The sequence below is a fragment of the Amphiura filiformis genome, chromosome 16 (assembly GCF_039555335.1).
Source record: "Amphiura filiformis chromosome 16, Afil_fr2py, whole genome shotgun sequence".
In the NCBI taxonomy this organism is placed as follows: domain Eukaryota; kingdom Metazoa; phylum Echinodermata; class Ophiuroidea; order Amphilepidida; family Amphiuridae; genus Amphiura; species Amphiura filiformis.
This window is the reverse complement of record NC_092643.1, coordinates 5810460-5828584: the sequence shown is the minus strand read 5'-3', so window position 1 is coordinate 5828584 and position 18125 is coordinate 5810460. Positions and strand designations below refer to the sequence as shown.

General features: G+C 36.9%; 2 protein-coding genes across 14 annotated transcripts in view; both read left to right on the top strand.

Annotated features, from left to right (window-relative positions):
- LOC140135458 (IST1 homolog) overlaps positions 1 to 5234 on the top strand; it is a 67993-nt gene extending 62759 nt beyond the window's left edge. For 3 of the 4 annotated variants that reach the window (XM_072156965.1, XM_072156963.1, XM_072156964.1), the window contains 3 exons: positions 73 to 171; positions 1331 to 1361; positions 2309 to 5234. In XM_072156965.1, the coding sequence (XP_072013066.1) occupies positions 73 to 171; positions 1331 to 1361; positions 2309 to 2553 (375 nt within the window). In that variant the 3' untranslated portion in view covers positions 2554 to 5234. The remainder of the gene's footprint in view (positions 1 to 72; positions 172 to 1330; positions 1362 to 2308) is intronic. The other variant, XM_072156966.1, reaches the window with a different exon arrangement.
- A 3390-nt stretch (positions 5235 to 8624) lies between these two features.
- Positions 8625 to 18125, top strand: part of LOC140135457 (uncharacterized) — a 70200-nt gene continuing 60699 nt past the window's right edge. For 4 of the 10 annotated variants that reach the window (XM_072156959.1, XM_072156953.1, XM_072156955.1 and 1 more), the window contains exons 1-2: positions 8627 to 8778; positions 17810 to 18055. In XM_072156959.1, the coding sequence (XP_072013060.1) occupies positions 17836 to 18055 (220 nt within the window). In that variant the 5' untranslated portion in view covers positions 8627 to 8778; positions 17810 to 17835. Of the gene's footprint in view, positions 8779 to 17809; positions 18056 to 18125 lie in introns of all 10 variants that reach the window. The other 6 variants (XM_072156958.1, XM_072156957.1, XM_072156962.1 and 3 more) reach the window with 4 other exon arrangements.

Below are 18125 nucleotides of genomic sequence, written 5' to 3'. Positions count from 1 at the left end.
AAAAATGGAAAATGAAATCTTCTCCTTAGTGAAGAAAGTGATTGCATGCGTGTATGTTTTGTTTTTGTGCAGCGTCCAACCGATGCTATGGCTCCACCTTACAATGGCATGAATGCAGCCTCTGCTCCGCCTCCATCAGGCCCAAACACAATGCCAATGCCATACACACCTGTAAGTAATAATGGTATCACCCATAACACATTGTCATACCTGTAAGTAATAATGGTATCACCCATAACACAAACTTCTGCAAATTCACAAAAACATGCATCAGTCACATGAAGTTCCCAACTGTGTGTACACTATTTTATAGGCTCGCGTACATTCATAAAAGCATGCATCAGTCAAACACTCTACTCCCAACTGTAATGTGTGTAAGGCATTCTATATCAATTCATTATGTTATGTGACATTATCTGGTCCATGGGGCCAAAGGTGGCAAACTTGAAATTGAGTAAACAGCAAAATTTGATTAAAAAAACAAGAAAATACATGTCACAAAACTTAAGAACTTTAGAACCAAGTATGCTAGACCTTGAGTGTTTACAGTACATGTATATGATAGCCTAATGCTTGTATAAGGTAGTCATTATAGTAACTCAGTTTTCAAAAATGCCTCCTTTGGCCTCCATGGACCACTAGATTGTGTTACATATTAATTATTATGAGCTGAACTAAGTATAGCTCTACCATGAGCCACACATTGCCAAAACATGACATGAATATTATAACAACATTGAACCATTGCCATAGTTCATCCAGAACAATTATTTTCTGTGATATGTGTACTTGTATCAAGTCTATTCCTATCCCTCTGCTGAAATAAACTTATAAAAATAATAAAAAAATTAATGAATAGAAGTATGATTGCACTGTTTGTCCAATTGCATGCTGTCAGTGCACATGTATCAAATGAAAGTCAAAACAGCTAGTGATGTAGTTACCCCTGTTTGATTTTGTTGAAAATTGTGCATAAACAGTGGCGGTGCCATGGGGGGAGGGGCAAATTACCCCAGTCATAACTCTTTCCCCCCTAGGCCTGTTGCCCCCAGTAAAATATACGATAATTTCCACTTTTTGCAATAATTTTGCGCAAATTTGTTGATCCCCCTGAAATTCACTTTGCCCCCCACCCATCTGAAAACATATTTCTATGCTAAAAAACAAAGGATTTGCATCATTAAATTTGTTGTGAATAGAAAGAAACTCCTCTAAGTGACAGGAAATATTCTGTCGGACTCGGATGTATGAAATTTGTTTCCATGTTGTCCTTTGATTGTAATAGTGAAATGGATGATATTAACATGTATGTGTTATTTCTTTCATGCAGGCACCACCATACTCGGCAAATGACCCAGCATGTAAGTATCATTGCGCTATTCCATTTAAAACCCACACTACCCCTGTGGAAGATTTTGGAAATATCTGCCACAGGGGGAGTATAAGTTTTAATAGACAGTTGGGTAACTTCCATTTGAAAAACTCACTCCAGTTGTGGAAGATATTGGTAAAGCCATAATACAGTGGGTGTATGGGCTTCAAAATGATTAACCCTGACTGGTTACATTTGCAAAACATACTCTCCCCGTGCAAAATATTTCCAAAATCTTCCACAGGGGGAGTGTGGATTTTAAATGGAATAGCCCATTAGATCTTTCTCAGCCTGTTACTAGGTTAGGGGTGCAATTCCTTTTTATACATTAGCCACATTGTGATTTTGATGGTAAATTTGTCTCCATATCCAGAATATGAATAATATTTGTCAATGTTTGTTTGGTGTTGGGTGTCGATGGGAGTTTGTTATTTATGAGATGTGTGTTTATTGGCATGAATGCATTTGAAAGCCAGCAACAAACACACAAGCAACAACAAACTTTTAGCTATTACATTTGCTATAAACCTTTGACGAGAGTTTACTTCCACAATGTAAACAAGGTGCCTGAAACGTAGTATGTGTGCTTTACGTGTTGAACGCATTGTTCCTTCGCTGTACGTGTTGTGAGTTGCACCTTGTCAACATCACAGAAGTATGTTCTCGTTAAATGTTTACAGCAATTTACTGTAGTATAAGTGTGAATATTTTGAGATTTACCTCCTTACAAAATGAGCAAAGCTTAAATATTTATTGCAACAAAATTACAAGAAATGTTTGTAACTATTCCATGGCTAGTACTAGTATAAGTCTAAATGTTTTGGAGATTTCTTCCTTCCAAAGTGATCAAGCTTATTAATTACCTAAACAAAATTCCAGTGTTTTTTTGTAATCATAGTTATATCAAATCATGTTTTTTACCTGTCATCTTTTCAGATCCTCCAGCTTTTAATGGCCCAACACAACCACAACCATATCAAGGACCTCCAGGTGGTATAGCACCAGGACCTGCTGCTCCCTCTGGCCCGTCACCAATAGATGGTCTCCCAGAGTTACCCTCTGTACCAGCAGCTAGCTTTCCTCCATTAGATAACACAGTGGGAGGCAACTCAGCGGGAGGAGAGGATGTGGACTTTGATGATCTGAGTAGGAGATTTGAGGAGTTGAAAAAGAAAAAGTAAACAGAAGAATGTGATATAAGGTGGAGGGAGGGATGAAATGGCTTCTGACTATCTTATCGGCAAAATGAATCATTGTTTGATTTGATTCAGTATATTTAATAAGGATATAGTGCCATCATGTTTAACTCACAACATCTGACATACATATCTCTGTGGAAGTGCATTGACAAGGTATCACTAATATTGAGGCAGGTGCAGATGTGGTTACTTTTATCGGATTGTGTTTTCCATATAACTCAGCCTTTTTGAGCAGTTGAATTCCAAAATCACATCATCTATAGTAAACACACTCTTGAGGGAAATTGGGCTATTCCAGTTTGACCTTTTTGGACCAAATCCGGACACTCCATATTGAAGACATGACCTTAATCTTCCACACAGGGAATGTGAATTTTAAATGAACTTACTTGAATAGATGACTCCATTTGAAATCTACACGTCCTGTGTGAAAGATTAAGGTCATGTCTTCCACAGAAGGTGTATGGATTTCAACTGGAATAGCCCAATGAATGAGTGGGGGTGTATGTGGGATCGGATGGAGTGAGTGTGTTTAACAAGTGAATTCCGATCTTGGGGGTTTACATCTCTGTGTAGCAATAGTGACACAAGTGATGAGATTTTTATTGTAGAAATAATTTTTACATTGACATCCAACACAAAACATGCATCCGTTAATCAATATAAACTTAATTGCACAACTGTTATTGACTTGTACGAGTCTAGTGATAATTTATAGGTAAAATGTAATACATAGACTTGGTTTGCTGATACCATAGAGACATGTGTATGAGCTACAATTATTGAGAAGGAGGAAGGGGGTCAGCTATGAAGCTAAACTACTTACATTTACAGGGCTTCAGCGATCTTTTGGTTTATTTCCATACCCAGACTTATATATAATTCAACTAAGACTTCACATATTTCCTCATCAGGAATGTGATATGATTACAATGTTCATTTTTCAAATGTAGTAAAAGTAGTAAAGATAACTAACCTGAGTTTTGAATGTCTTGGACAACATCTTTTCTGATGAGCTTCGGCCAGCTGAAGTTCGTCAGGAAAGGCATTGGGTCAAAATTTCAACACTCTGGGAAGAATGCTGTCCAAGACATTTGAAATTGTCCTCAAACTACTTTAATTTGAAAAACGAACACTGTAATCTGATTTTCTGCAAACCTGATACGTACAGACAGGAGTGTGGGTACAATTACTGAACTGGGTACAACTTGCCTGACTTGAGTCCAGTCCTTGTTTATGGAGTTTAGGGATAGGGTTTAGGTTGAGCAGTCTTGTAATGAGACTAGTAGAGTTGCACCCTATTCCGTAATCTCTCCGTATTGTGATATGTTTTACTGTACCTGCCCATTTGTTAACCTTTTGGTGACCTTTGGTTGAGCACTCACACATATCTATAGTTGTCATTACTCAACTTGGATTATATTTGTATTTTATAGATAGCCATTACACTAGTGGGATTGTTTTTGTTTATCGTATTTCAAATTTTAAAATCACCAAAGCCAACTCATAGTTAGAGACTGGTGTTGCCAACACTCCTTGCGATTACCAAAGGTTGCCAAAAAGCCGAATCTTCCACAATATAAGGAGTTTGATATGCATATGCAAGTCTGCCTTCAATCTCTTGTCACGGTGGTTATTGTCACTAATATGAACTCCATGAATATATATAAAAAGGTCATACTATGAAACCCCATAACTTCAGCCCATCCCAGTTTACTAACTAGTGGCAAATGGTGGTCATAGACCACAAACCTAGCTGGGGCGTGTTGGTGTTGTGGAGGGAGAATTTTGAGAATATTCTGAACATTTCAAATGATAAAACTTCATAAACTGTTATATGAAATATATATTTACTTTTAAGTCAAGCACATAAAAAGTAGAAATTATATCAAACTGTATTTATTACTCATTTTTTCTTCAAAATTTTATAATGTGATATAAATATTTATAAATAAATATTGGTAATGTAATTGTTCGTATAAATATGCTCTTTGCTTTTACATGTTGATTATACCAGAGAAGATGAAAAAATGTTATTCATATTTTGGTATACTTTTACAAAGCCTTTTGCACCCAACCTTACCTTATAATCTTTAACATAATTTCATAAGCTGAATCAGAGAACTTATGCTAACTTTACTCTAACCACAATCCTAACCCAACATTCTATGATTAATTAAGATAAGTACCTGTAAACCACAGATTAAAGAGCTACAGATAGTGCACCAACAGACCCTCGGGTAACAGACAAAGTTTCTGCTTTGTATGCTGAGTTTTCTCGCATAATCATGAGGGCAGATTGTTCGATCGACCGTATCTAACAAAAATGTGTAATGTAAAATGTGCATATCTTTGCGATATGCAAGAGAGTATTGTGTGCCTCGCAAAAGATGTAAGAAATTATGGTATAGTAACTGGTGATACTGGGATTTAGCCAGTAGATGAATCATAGTCTATGCTGTAAACCTTATCAATTTAACCATAACCCTAACTTTATCAATATCACAAAAGCTACTCGTAAAATGTGCAAAAGGTGTTGTACAAATATGCTATTATCTCTGAAACTGTCCATGTTAACATTATAGTTTTCATTATGTTTTGTGTCAGCATATATTTGTTAATAAAATACAATTAAAGAAGGAAGTTGTTTTGCTGTTTTAAAATATCATTGTGTATTTTTCCAAGTGGCATTTTGTATTTTGCCAAGTGTACAGCCCTTAAAACCAAAGCAGATATAATATACCCAGCCGGCTAGGAAACAAACCCAACACTTCAATCCCATCCTACATGTATAAACGAAAGTCCTTTAGATGGGGAGTCAAAAAGTCCAATTACACTTACAGAGGCATAGCCGGGGGAGGCGTGCAGCTGCCCTGATACATTTTAGCCCATTTTTGACTGTTTTCTAACTGGCAATAAAATTCAAATTTTAATATTTTTGCAATTTGAGGGAAAATGGGCCAAAAACATGCCCAAGTTTCATGCCCAAATGACAATTCTTAGTAATTTGAACTCAGATGACCCCTGGGTGACCTTGGATGACCCTGAAATGACCTTCCAAAAATTTGGCTCCAAATGTTAACTGTACCCACCAAGTTTCATGCCCATACGATCAATTCTATTTATTTGACCGTAGATGAACCCTGGGTGACCTCAGATGACGCCGAAATGACCTTCCAAAAATGTGGCTCTAAATGTTGACCTACCTACCAAGTTTCATGCCCATACAACCAATTTTATCAATTTGACCTTAGATGACCCCTGGGTGACCCCGGATGACCCCAAAATGACCTTCCAAAAAATTCTAAATGTTGACTGTACCCACCAAGTTTCATGCCCATAAGACAATATTTAGTAATTTGACCTTAGATGACCCCGAAATGACCTTCCAAAAATTTGGCTCTAAATGTTGACTGTATCCATCAAGTTTCATGCCCATACGACAGTTTTTAGTAATTTGACCTCAAATGACCTTTGACCTCAGTATATGACCTTGAACCTCACCCAAAAAAAAGTATCCAGAGAGTTTTTGTGTCGCCCTCTACGGAGGCGCCACAATATAGGCATGAATTTGTGAAAAGCTTCTAATTTCACTCTTGCTAGATTGATTTCACAATTGTTTTGCTAAAATTATGCCCAGCTCAGAAATAAAACCACAATTTGCTTGGATTTTATTTTATTATTGTTTTCTGATATGCACGGGATAAAATGGTGAGCGTATATTCTTTGTTTAAAATACAACATTAGGATTTATAAAAACACCAAATAAATCCTGACCTTTGTATGCGTTCAACCAGTTTACCGTGTGCCTTAGAACCCGATAGACGGTGACATTTGACCATACACTAGGATCCACAACATGCACTTGAGGTCAAATTTTGCACTATGATTATGTAATTGAGGTTTTTGGACTATGCCATTGGGATGAGACTCTTGTGGTCCATAGTGATAAGATCAATTAACGAGGCCTCTTCCCGGGGCCTCTTAAACTGATGGCTTTTGTTTGCTAATTACCATAGAATCTATATAGCGGTTATTGCCGAAGTTGCAATATGGTGGCACAATTGGGCGGCAAACTGCATGCAAACAACACGGCATATTAATTATACATGTTCTACATTGTTGTATTTTAAAACACTGAAAACCAAAATTGACGTTAAATGCCATGATTGGATCATGCATGGAGGTAGTACTAGCTACTAGCTACTACCTCCATGATTGGATTAAGTAAATAACTAAATCCTGTTATCTACCCAGCAATGTTTGCTTATCATAATAATTGTAACAAACTGTAGAGTACTAAATGGTACAAGACAGAAAAGGCAAACAGACAGAAATTTAGAGTTTTAAATTAGAGAGTTGACAGGAAGTTGTAAGAGTTAAATTGTTATGGATATGATTGGTGTAAGCGCGAAAATGTTGAATGTCAGATCAAAGTCATCCGAGGTGAATTAAGTAATGTCAATCACAAATTGTTACAGGTCATTTGAGGTGGACTAAGTTTATATTTGGATTGTCAGAACACCTTCCCCAATCAAACACATTTCTCTTGCATTTGATCATCTTCTACTCTTCCCTAGAAAAATCATTATAATACCAAATCTACACCATGGAATTCGCCATATCACGTCCAAGTTCACATTGGGCGCCACATTCCTTTTTTAAAGGAATTTTTATTGACCATGACCACCTATCCTGAAAATCTGAAGTCAATCCGCCCATCCATGCCCGAGATACAGCATCCGGACGGACGGAAGTATGCCTCGCGGTGGAGGCATAAAAACGATTTCTCAAAATAGAAGTCACAAAATTCTAAGACATGACACAAGCCTAAGCAATCAAAATCTTAAATCTAAGGCTAAGAGTTAATTCATAATTTTTATTTTTTATGTTTTTTGATAATTGGTTTGAAAATTAGAACGCATTTTAAACTTAGAATTAGTCTTTGTATACGTACAAGTCTTTGTGCTTGATTGTCACAGTATACGAAAAATACCATAAAACGCAAATAATGTTTCAAGTCTAGTGTTCGAGGCTTCTGTTTCGGCTCTCCCCCAAATGTTCCATTAAAAAAAAAGCCATGTTCTCACCCAATGACCCCATATTTTTTACATTTTGCTCTCACCGAATGCCCCTTACTGCGAAAGTGCCAGCCCTATAATATCCATTTCATATTGAAGTACCCCCCGGATAATAATATACCTAATCAAAATGAAAACGAACACTATAATCAGAAAAGTTGAGGCAACAGGTTACCTCAAAAGATGAAACACAAAGTCATTAATAATTATTCAAGCGTGGCGAGTGAATTATGAAATCCCATAAAGGACGTAAAAGGTCGTATGTTTAGGCCGTCTGGGACTTAAAGGAGTATTTCGTGATCCTAGCATCTTCATGACATTTTTCAGTAGATATTCACGAAAAAAGCTTATTCCCAAAATAACAGTTGATTCCGATTTTGCGTTTGCGAGTTATGCATGATTATGTGTATTGCACTGCTCCATAGACAATGTGTTGTAATTTCGTTCTGGTATACCAGAACGAAATTCAAATTTCACGATATCTTTGCTAAACGACTCTGCAAGAAATATTTTGTACATAAACATTATGTAACCAGAGGTTTCCAGTGATATGAAAATCTCAACCTTTTTGAGAAAAGTGGGGGGATGATGCTGTGGATCACGAAATTATGCCCTTTTAAAAGGTCGTATATATTTGTAGGCCTAAGCTAGTTCTTTGATATTTGAATTGAATCCAAAATAAAGATCATTTTCAATGATTATCTTATAAATTTGTTTATCCTTGGAAGCTAATGATAGACCCTATCATTTGAATACATGGATGTTCCGTAATCCTATGGCCTCTGTCCTGTCATGGTGCATGGAGGTTCCGTCACCTTTTTTTTTTTGTCGTTGTAAAGGTCACCTTTTTTTGTCGTTGAAAAGATGACCCTTCATGACCCTATTATACAAGACTTTTGTCTGCATTGATTATTGGTTATCAATGCTTTACAGTCATCAGACCAGAAATGATGACCAAATAATTATACCTATTATGTCACAAATAGATTTCTAATATTGAAAACAAATCATAGTTGGTTCTATTCTTGATGGAGTAGGTCGTTCTAATGAACGACTAGCCTGAAAAGAGCCGTCTCCATCTACCACCCGGTCGATCTGTTCTCAGGATTGAAAACTACTGAAAGAGGTATGCCTAATACACTTTTCAGGGATGTGAGAGTTCCTCTTTTCAGCTGATTTCCTCTTTTTTTGTTGCCAAAATTTACGCCTTTTTCTTTTATTTTCAGCCCATACTTGACATTTTTACCCCAATTTTACGCCGTTTTGCAGCATTTTCCTCGTTTTTGGTTTGTGGCCTCTCACATCCCTAGACTCGCTGAGTCTCATGGACGCCGTTCCTATGTCCATCATCCCTGACTTTTTAAATATTACATACAGTGTTGTAACAAGTCATGACTTGTGACTTGAGGTAGAATGATCATGAGGCAGGTGACTTGAGTGATATTCAGTGTCTTGGCCCCATTGGATTTGTACAGTCACGTGACGTGACTTGACTTGAGCTCAAAATTAGGTCAGACTTGACTTGATCTGAATGTTTGGTGACTTGTTACAACACTGTTAAGATGTTTAGTATGCATGTATTGAATAGGAATTAAACTATGTGTGATGTCTTCGACATCTTCGTTTATGTTACAAGTGGGTGGGTGGGTTGTTAACATGTTTTATAATAATAGTGTTTATAAAATTTATATATATATTTTTTTTAAAGTTGAATGAACATTATTATCAGAAAACGGCTTAAAACAAACTTTAATGCCCTTGTAATGCTATACTTTGTAAAGATGGATAGATGGATCAATATGTAATTGATGTTATCAAAGTTCCACTTTTATTTCAGATAAAGAGGATAGTCTTGATCAGTGAACCAGCACTGTTTTCTATGCATAAATTGATTGAATGCCTAAAATGATTGATTGAAGTAGCAGAGGCTCCGGGAGATTCTAAATATTGGGAGGGGGCAATAGCGCCTGGCCCAAATTATTTAGTCATTTAAACATTCGTTAGTGGTTAAAATGACAGGAAATAGAATGGGAATACACTCTTTTTTCAGAATATACCTTTATTTTTTTCAAAACCGATTTTTTGGCATATTTGTGATACTTAGGCCCTACACATGTTCCAACTTACATCTATGAGCAAACTGTCAAATTCGCCCTAAAGCAGTATACCATGGAGCTATTATAAGATGGAGAGGAAATAGATTACGTAACGCATTGAAACCATGTGCCGATTTGAAATCTGACAAGCTATTCATCGAAAGGTACCTTTTGTTTGGGACAAAGGGCTTCCACCATTAAATCGGTAAGCTGACCCGACAGTGTATTAACGCTTTACCTAGCAGGATACTGTCAATAAGTGATCAAATGCAAGTCGCGTGAAAGCGCTTAATGGAATGAAAAGTACCTATTGTTATACATAAACCCAAGGGTGTGATTGAGTAGCCGTAAGCACAAAAGGCACACATTAGCCGCTAATGCATAGTTCGTTGTCACCCCACTGACATTAGGTGCTTCATTTAAATAAATTGAATGCGCCTGCTGAATGATTACACATCATGGCTGCCATGTCTATAATGGTATTAAATAGCTACGTCCCGGGAGCTACGTATACATGTAACATATAATAAGTATACCGGTATAGGCCTATATAAAAGTTGTTTTACAAATTGAGATTTTATTTTATTTTATTTTAAGAAGGAGAATGTCATAATCAGTGGCGTACTGAAGGGGCAGCTCTTCTGTGAGAGGTCTTGGGAGGGATGAGGTTGAAGGAGGGATATGAAGAATGAGAGGGGACTGGAGGAAGAGAGAAAGAGGAAGAAATAAAGAGAAATAAATAAATAGACGTAAATAAATAGAAAGGTAAGGAAAATGATAGGAATGAGAGGGGACAAAACGTAAGAGGGGGATGGAGAAGGGAAGGGAGATAAGAAGAGGGAGTGATACTTTAGCAAGTACAGAGAAAGGAAAAGAAATGAATGACAAATAAATGTAGGCCTTATAATAATTATAGAAACTAAACACAGCCCCCCCCCCCGCCCACACACACACATACCCACACACCCCCACACACATATGCCTAACACTAACAGCACTATAGGCAGCCATTCGATGATGTCAATGCCTTTATGTGTTACGTATTTAAAACGCCCAGTCAGATGTATTTTACACCTGCCAAGCACAAGTCACCCAATTTCGAAAATTGGACGTTGAATGTACACTCTCATGAATATTGATTGGCAACATTTTCCAATATGTCAGCGCTCAAATCGGACACAATAGAACAATAGACCATTCAGTGCGTTGCAGTATACAGACTTTTTATTGTACGTACAATATTGTATGTACAATATGTAATCTATTGCCATTCTATTTCCAGTACTGTTTAAGTTCTAACGAATGTTTGATGACGTAAAATCGATAATATATTTCTGCTAGATATTGTATGTAACATAGGGCCTATTATCGATTTTTCGTCATCAAACATTCGTTAGAACTTAAACATTACTGGAAATAGAATGGCAATAGATTAAATAACGTACATATTGTACATACAATATTGTACGTACAATACTCGGAGTCTGAAGCGCGCTTTAGGCTATTTGTAGTAAAACGGGATGATTTTCTGTTGGTCTGACATATCATAATCGGAACAATCGCAAATCTTACGTTTCCTACCCTGCAGCCAGTCTCCACTGTCCATGCACATGTGGAGGGAGTATAACCAAACTGGCTGCGTAGGAGACTACGGTAACTCTGATTCCGCACTCGACGTCCTAATCCAAAAAGTGCGAGATATTTCGAGTGATAGAGGTGAAGTCTATGCCCGGGAGTTTATGATGTTGTTTCTTTGCAAATTTCCAATGTTTTTCGCGTCCAAATGTTTTGGGGACTTTCATAATGGTTGCATATTAAGTTAACTATTTTATCATTTTGGAAGAAAAATTTAAAAAGATCGTACATTAAGGCTTTACGGGTGGTCCTGGAAGGCTTATGGAAACATTTCGGGCCGCATAATTGCTAAATTGTTGGTCTATTTTGAATATATAATTATAAATATACATTTTTAGAATGGCAAAGACTTGATCAATTCATCTGTGTGGTCAAATTTGGGCTCTGGTCGCTCAGGTGCTCATTTAGGGAGAACCCCCCCCCCCCCAAAAAAAAACCGTTTTGTTGGTTTTTTATGCCCAATTTTTTATTTTTTAAAAACTAGTTGAAAATATCTAGAAAGGGTTTTGGGGATTTTCTTCAAAAATGAGCATTTTTGGCCCAAATTTGACCTCACAGATGAAAATATCACGTCTTTGCTATTCTAAATATGTATACTTTTATATACTTTTAGACCAACAATTGAGCAGTTTTGAGGCCCGAAAGTTTCCATAATTCCAGGGTTAAGACCACTCTTAAGGTAGTCAAACAAAGGTATAATTCGACTATTTCTCGACTAACTAAAATTAGTCTTACACGTTTTTTATTCAAGGAAAATAATGCTGAAATTATGTATTTATACGACTAAAAGAACAGTAATATTGTTTCACATTGCATGACTAATGGTGAAGTTATGAATTCGCGATTTATCGTGTTTTAGTCATTTACGTGCATTACTAATTGATTACAAATTGAATGACTAATTAAATGACTAATCATTTATCCCAAATTAAATCTAACAAACGCTATCCCGTGCCCCAGTAAATACTTAAACAGCAAAAAATACGGAATATTCTAACTCAACCCCCCCCCCCCTCACAAGAAAATTTCAACCCTCCTAAAACAACCCAAAAAGAACCCGTAGTGTAAAATTGGCTCGGTAAAAGCGTAAGTGTTCCCTCTATTTGGGGGGCCCAATTAGTGTACAATAATTAAAAACTGGCCTAATAAACACAAAATGTCACCTTAATTTTGGGCTAAAATAGTGTAGGCTTACTGACACTTGAAAGGTTTTTCTGGCTTCATGCGCGATTATAGACTATGCCATAGTCGAAATTTATTAAAAATTAGTCATGATGAACCCATTTCGTTGAACTCAAAATTATACTGATGTTTATTAAAATTAAAGTATTCAATAGTAAAATGGTCATAAAGAGTTTAAAATATCAGACGATTAGTGACAATAAAAGTAATTGAATGCAACATTATCTTGCATAATTATAACGGCTCACTTTAATACTGAACAATTCTGATTTTGGAATCTACCAGTTTATTGATAGCGAACCCCGAAATTTCTAACAAACAGAGGGAGTATCTGAAAATCTATAAATTGTGCACACATTAATTAAATCAGAGTTTTAAGCTTAAATACAATATCCAGAGTATGCACAATGGGCAAGTGGACTACGGGGTAGTCTAGTGCGATTATAACGGTAACAAGGATCAAAATGATGCACACCAGGATTTCTTTTGTCTTTTCCCCCCTCGGACAACTGACCCTGATGTGATAGGCCGCTGAACATGTGAAATATCCGGGTATAATTCGCTGCCGTAGTTCACGTCAGTTACCATTGGTTAGTTACTGCTCCAAGCCTGGGCTCATAGGCCTACACTTGTTCCGAATTTTGATATGCCATAGACTTTGTGTTGTGATCATTTCGATCAGTGGTTCGTAACAAAGAAAGCGTGATCCAGCTGACCTAGCAACGGCCATATTCTAACGTGCACTACATGTACGACAGCGAATAGAGGTTGTGCATATATGACGTATCATCCCGTAAATATGGGGGACTTCTCAAATGCATTCAACAAAAGCATGATTGCAATCTACCACGACAGTTCGTCTCACACACATAACAAATGCACTACGATCAAATAGGTTGATGACAACATTTGATTGAATGGACTGCACTGCGCCATGATTACGGTGAAGGACACCGGTTCAAATCCTTTGTTTGCAGCCAATCGATAAAAGCACGCAGGGCCTCTATAGACCATTAGGTATAAAAGGATATCATTAGGCTGCGTTCACATAGAAGTATACGGTATACGGTATTCGCTATACGAAATACGCTCATTCGTTCAGGCTGAGTTCATATAGGAGTATACTATGTGAACTCAGCCTGATCGAATGAGCGTATTTCGTATAGCGAATATCGAGTATGTCAGTTTACCCATTTTCTTCGTCTTATCAAATGCTTGTAACTTTACTTCTTGAGGTCACATTGCATTCAATGAGGTGTCATAATGTGCAGAATTAGATAGTGCATCAATTAAAAAATGAATTTGCCCACATATGGTTTAGGTTTTTAAAATTTGGACGGTATACGCTGCACTAAAAATCGAACATGCGCGATTCCCACTATACTATACTATACGCAGGTATACGGCCTTTTCGAATAGCTCTTATGTGACCCGGTACTATGAAATTACCTTGCTCGATTTAATCTATACGCGTGCACCTTCAAAACGTGCATCGTATACCCGAATAGTATACTTCTATGCGATCGTAGCCTTATGTGACCCGGTACTATGAAATTGCCTTGCTCGATTTAACTATATACGCGTGCACCTGTAAAACGTGCACCGTATACCCGAATAGTATACTTCTATGTGAACGCACCCTTATGAGCGTGTTTATAATGAGCCAGATTATGCGGTATTTAGCTGGACTGCCACGCAGTCTATATTTGTTTATGTTTTACTAACCATTGCAAATCTAGACTACGCGGTAGTTTAGCTAAATAACGGAAAGATTGTCTCACTATAAACACACTCTATGAGCTCAATGCCTATTATGTTTCTTGTTACGCAATTACTTTCTCTTTAAATCAAAAGGTTCGAGCTCCATTTGAGACTCGAACAGCTAGGTGTCTGGTGGGTGGATGTACAGTCATAAAATTATAACGCAGTGTAGCGTGAAGGATTTCTCCCATTATTGGCGTATGCATGGTGAGTGCTATATAGCGAAGTTATAAGGGCAAGAACACATAATGAGCTTGCTTTTTAGGGATTTCACTCAATAATTAAGGTATGCGGGTAAGTAACATATAACATTTATAACTAGGCCTACAATCGTCTTGGGTTAGGCCTATATAATATGATAATTTTACGGCCTTGGGTAATTTAGATGTAATCATTCATACGGCAACTAATAATGGAAATTTGATCGAGAAATCCATCTATACACAAGGTATTGGTACATGAGATCAGGTATAATCTATACTATCCACGACGACACGATAGTTATCAGTGGCTTGGATTTAGGGTCTATAGACTTGGTGATCAAATGGTCTTTGTGGCACTGAAGCTTGGATTATCTAGATGAAATCATACGGCAGCTAATGGACATACGTCTTTGTGACACTGAGCCCTGTGTTATCCAGATGCAATCATTCATACGGCAGCTAATGGACATACGTCTTTGTGCCACTGAGCTATGGGTTATCTAGATGCAATCATTCATATGGTAGCTAATGGATATACGTCTTTGTGCCACTGAGCCCTGGGTTATCTATATAGATGCAATCATACGGAGCTAATGGTGATACGTCTTTGTGCCACTGAGCCCTGGGTTATCCAGATGCAATCATTCAAACGGCAGCTAATGGACATACGTCTTTGTGTCACTGAGCCCTGGGTTATCTAGATGCAATCATTCATATGGTAGCTAAATGGACATACGTCTTTGTGCCACTGAGCGTTGGGTTATCTAGATGCAATCATACGGCAGCTAATGGACATACGTCTTTGTGGCACTGAGCCCTGGGTTATCCAGATGCAATCGGGTCCCCCAAAATTAAAAATTGTTTTGTTTAAGAATTACTGCCTGTTTTTATGGATTTTTGAAGATCGCTCATAAATCAGTAAATATAGGCCTATTGAAATAAAGGGACCTACCACCATTTAGCTGAAATACCAATCTGTCTTAGCATGTAAATTATTTCCGTCGACAACGAATGAAACACTTCGAGAAAACTAGTTGAAACAAAACATTATATCAAAGATATTTCTAGGGAGTAATTTTCCAAACCTCAATAGCTCTAAGCCATTGTGTGTGTCCAAGGCCATACTATTTTTGTATACGCGGTACAGTGAGAATGGCTTTTCCGTTTACCATTTGTCATCCCATGTTAATCCAGATAACAAAATGTTCATTTAAAGTATCATTGCAAATGAATTATGATTTTTACTTTTCGGATTTGGCTTTGAGCAATGGTGACACATACCATGTTTACAGAAAAATGATAATTCTATTCCTGACATCGTCAAAATGTCAAACTTTGTATGTTTTGTATTATATTTAAGTAATTAACTGCAGTTTCTTTATTCAACATCATAAGAGGTTCATACTTGACATATTTATGGTGAATGAATAGACTTTCATTAAATATTGAAAAAAACCAAAATTACTCATGCCTAATTTACATAAAAATACCATGAATACATAATTACCTGTAATTAGCTAATTTGCATAATTAATTACTTTTTGTGTATTTTTTGTTATCAATTGAAATAACTTTGTATACATATGTGTGCAAAAAAACAGCACCTTGATATCATGTACGGTTTTCTATTGGCATCAATTTTGCATATTAATTAGCTGAACTTAGTCATTTTTTCACCTTTAATTTATCTGCAGATTGGCTGAATTTGCTAAAATAGTATATTTGGTTAATTTATTATAATTATTCAATGATAGATTTTTAATTTTGTTTTCTTTAACGAAGTTAGGAAAGATAGGCATTTAACCTGTGGTATTTAAATTAACGCTGCTTTTTCAAGCAAGCGTCCAAATAAACCTTCAAAATCTCGAAATGTGCCAATTTTGTCATTATAGCCATTTGTGGCAGGTTTTAATTCCATTTACGAGCATCTTCAAATTGACACTACATCACAATGCATTGACCGATTTCAATTCCGTTTTTTGATTTTTGATGCTTTAAGAAAGCTTATTCATGTAGAAACATTAAATAACGTTTTTCTGCTGCGCTTATTTTTGAGGTGATATACCTACTATAAGAAACTGAAAATTTTATATTTCCGAGTTCCGACTGATTTCGCTTGATGGTATCACATATATGTCTTTGTGTCGCTGAGCCTTGGGTTATCTATACAATCATTAATACGGCAGCTAATGGACATACGTCTTTGTGTCGCTGATCCTTGGGTTATCTATATACAATCATTCATATGGCTGCCAATGGATATACGTCTATGTGCCACTGAGCCCTCGGTTATCTATATACACTCATTATTATACGACAGCCAATGGATATACGTCTATGTGCCACTGAGCCCTCGGTTATCTATATACAATCATTTATACGACAGCCAATGGATATACGTCTTTGTGTCGCTGAGCATTGGGTTATCTATATTCAATCATTCACAAGGCAGCCAATGAACATGCGGCTTAGACGACGAAATCTGTAGAAGTAAATTTCTAAAACGTCGGTTGGCTAATTATTACATAAAGTTTGAAAAGGTTGGAATGTGTGTAGGCCCAAACGTTAAAAAATGTGACCGTCCACGGCGAATGAGCCGTAAATTCCTCCCCGGTCAATTTTGTTTTATTTCGTGTTTAAAAATAAACATCATAAACTTAAAAATGGTATATCATTTGACTTCAAACGATATCCAGAAGCGGAGTTATGGTTAGTTAAACTTTGCTCCTTCAACAAAATTACAGCTTTTTTAGTTTCTATGTGTGTCTCTTTTTCCACATATGCTGGCAATAAATATCAAACAGTCATAATTGACGGTCATTTCAAATCATCCCCAAGTCAACGAGGTTTAAGAAGGTTCTCTCATTGTTAATTGTTGGTTATGCATACCTATACAAATAACCCACCACTTGAAAAGGATTTAGCAAAAGCAAACAAAGACCAGAGCTATTAAAAGTTCTATAGCCATCTAAGGTAGAAGCTTATTATCCACTTCAATAGTAGGATTATTGATTGGTGTTGTGACTATCCAAATAAGACAGATGTCGCGCCAGCTTAAGTGACCGATGGATACGACCTTCGTACACATTTTACACCATAACTCAGAATACAATTTAGGGAATTTACGGCTCGTTTGTGCTGCCGGGTCACAAATATGCCAAAAGATAACGAAATTTGTTTTAAAAAGTCGCATATTATAGCTTTAACATTATAAAACTAAAAGTTTAACACTAATGTCATTCTATGTAATTTATAATTTGTTGAAAATATTCATTTTCAGGACTAGGCTTCCATCCATCATTCGCAATGCGACCTACAGAGACAATATTCTTCTTATTGGTGATCACCATCATCACCCATATAGCTGCATTTCCAACAGGACCTCCAGTCAATCTATTTGCAGGCATATGCTCTTCTTTGAATCCTCTTATCGGCCATGGCCGGAGCACTGTGTCCTCCAACTCGGCCGTTCCGTATGTGATACAATTAAGTACTTCAACTTACATCCCTGGACAGCGCATTGAAGGTAAGAACCTCGGGAGGGACTGGTTGGGAGAGGCGTATTAGGGTACGGTATGTGGGGTGAGTCCGGTAAG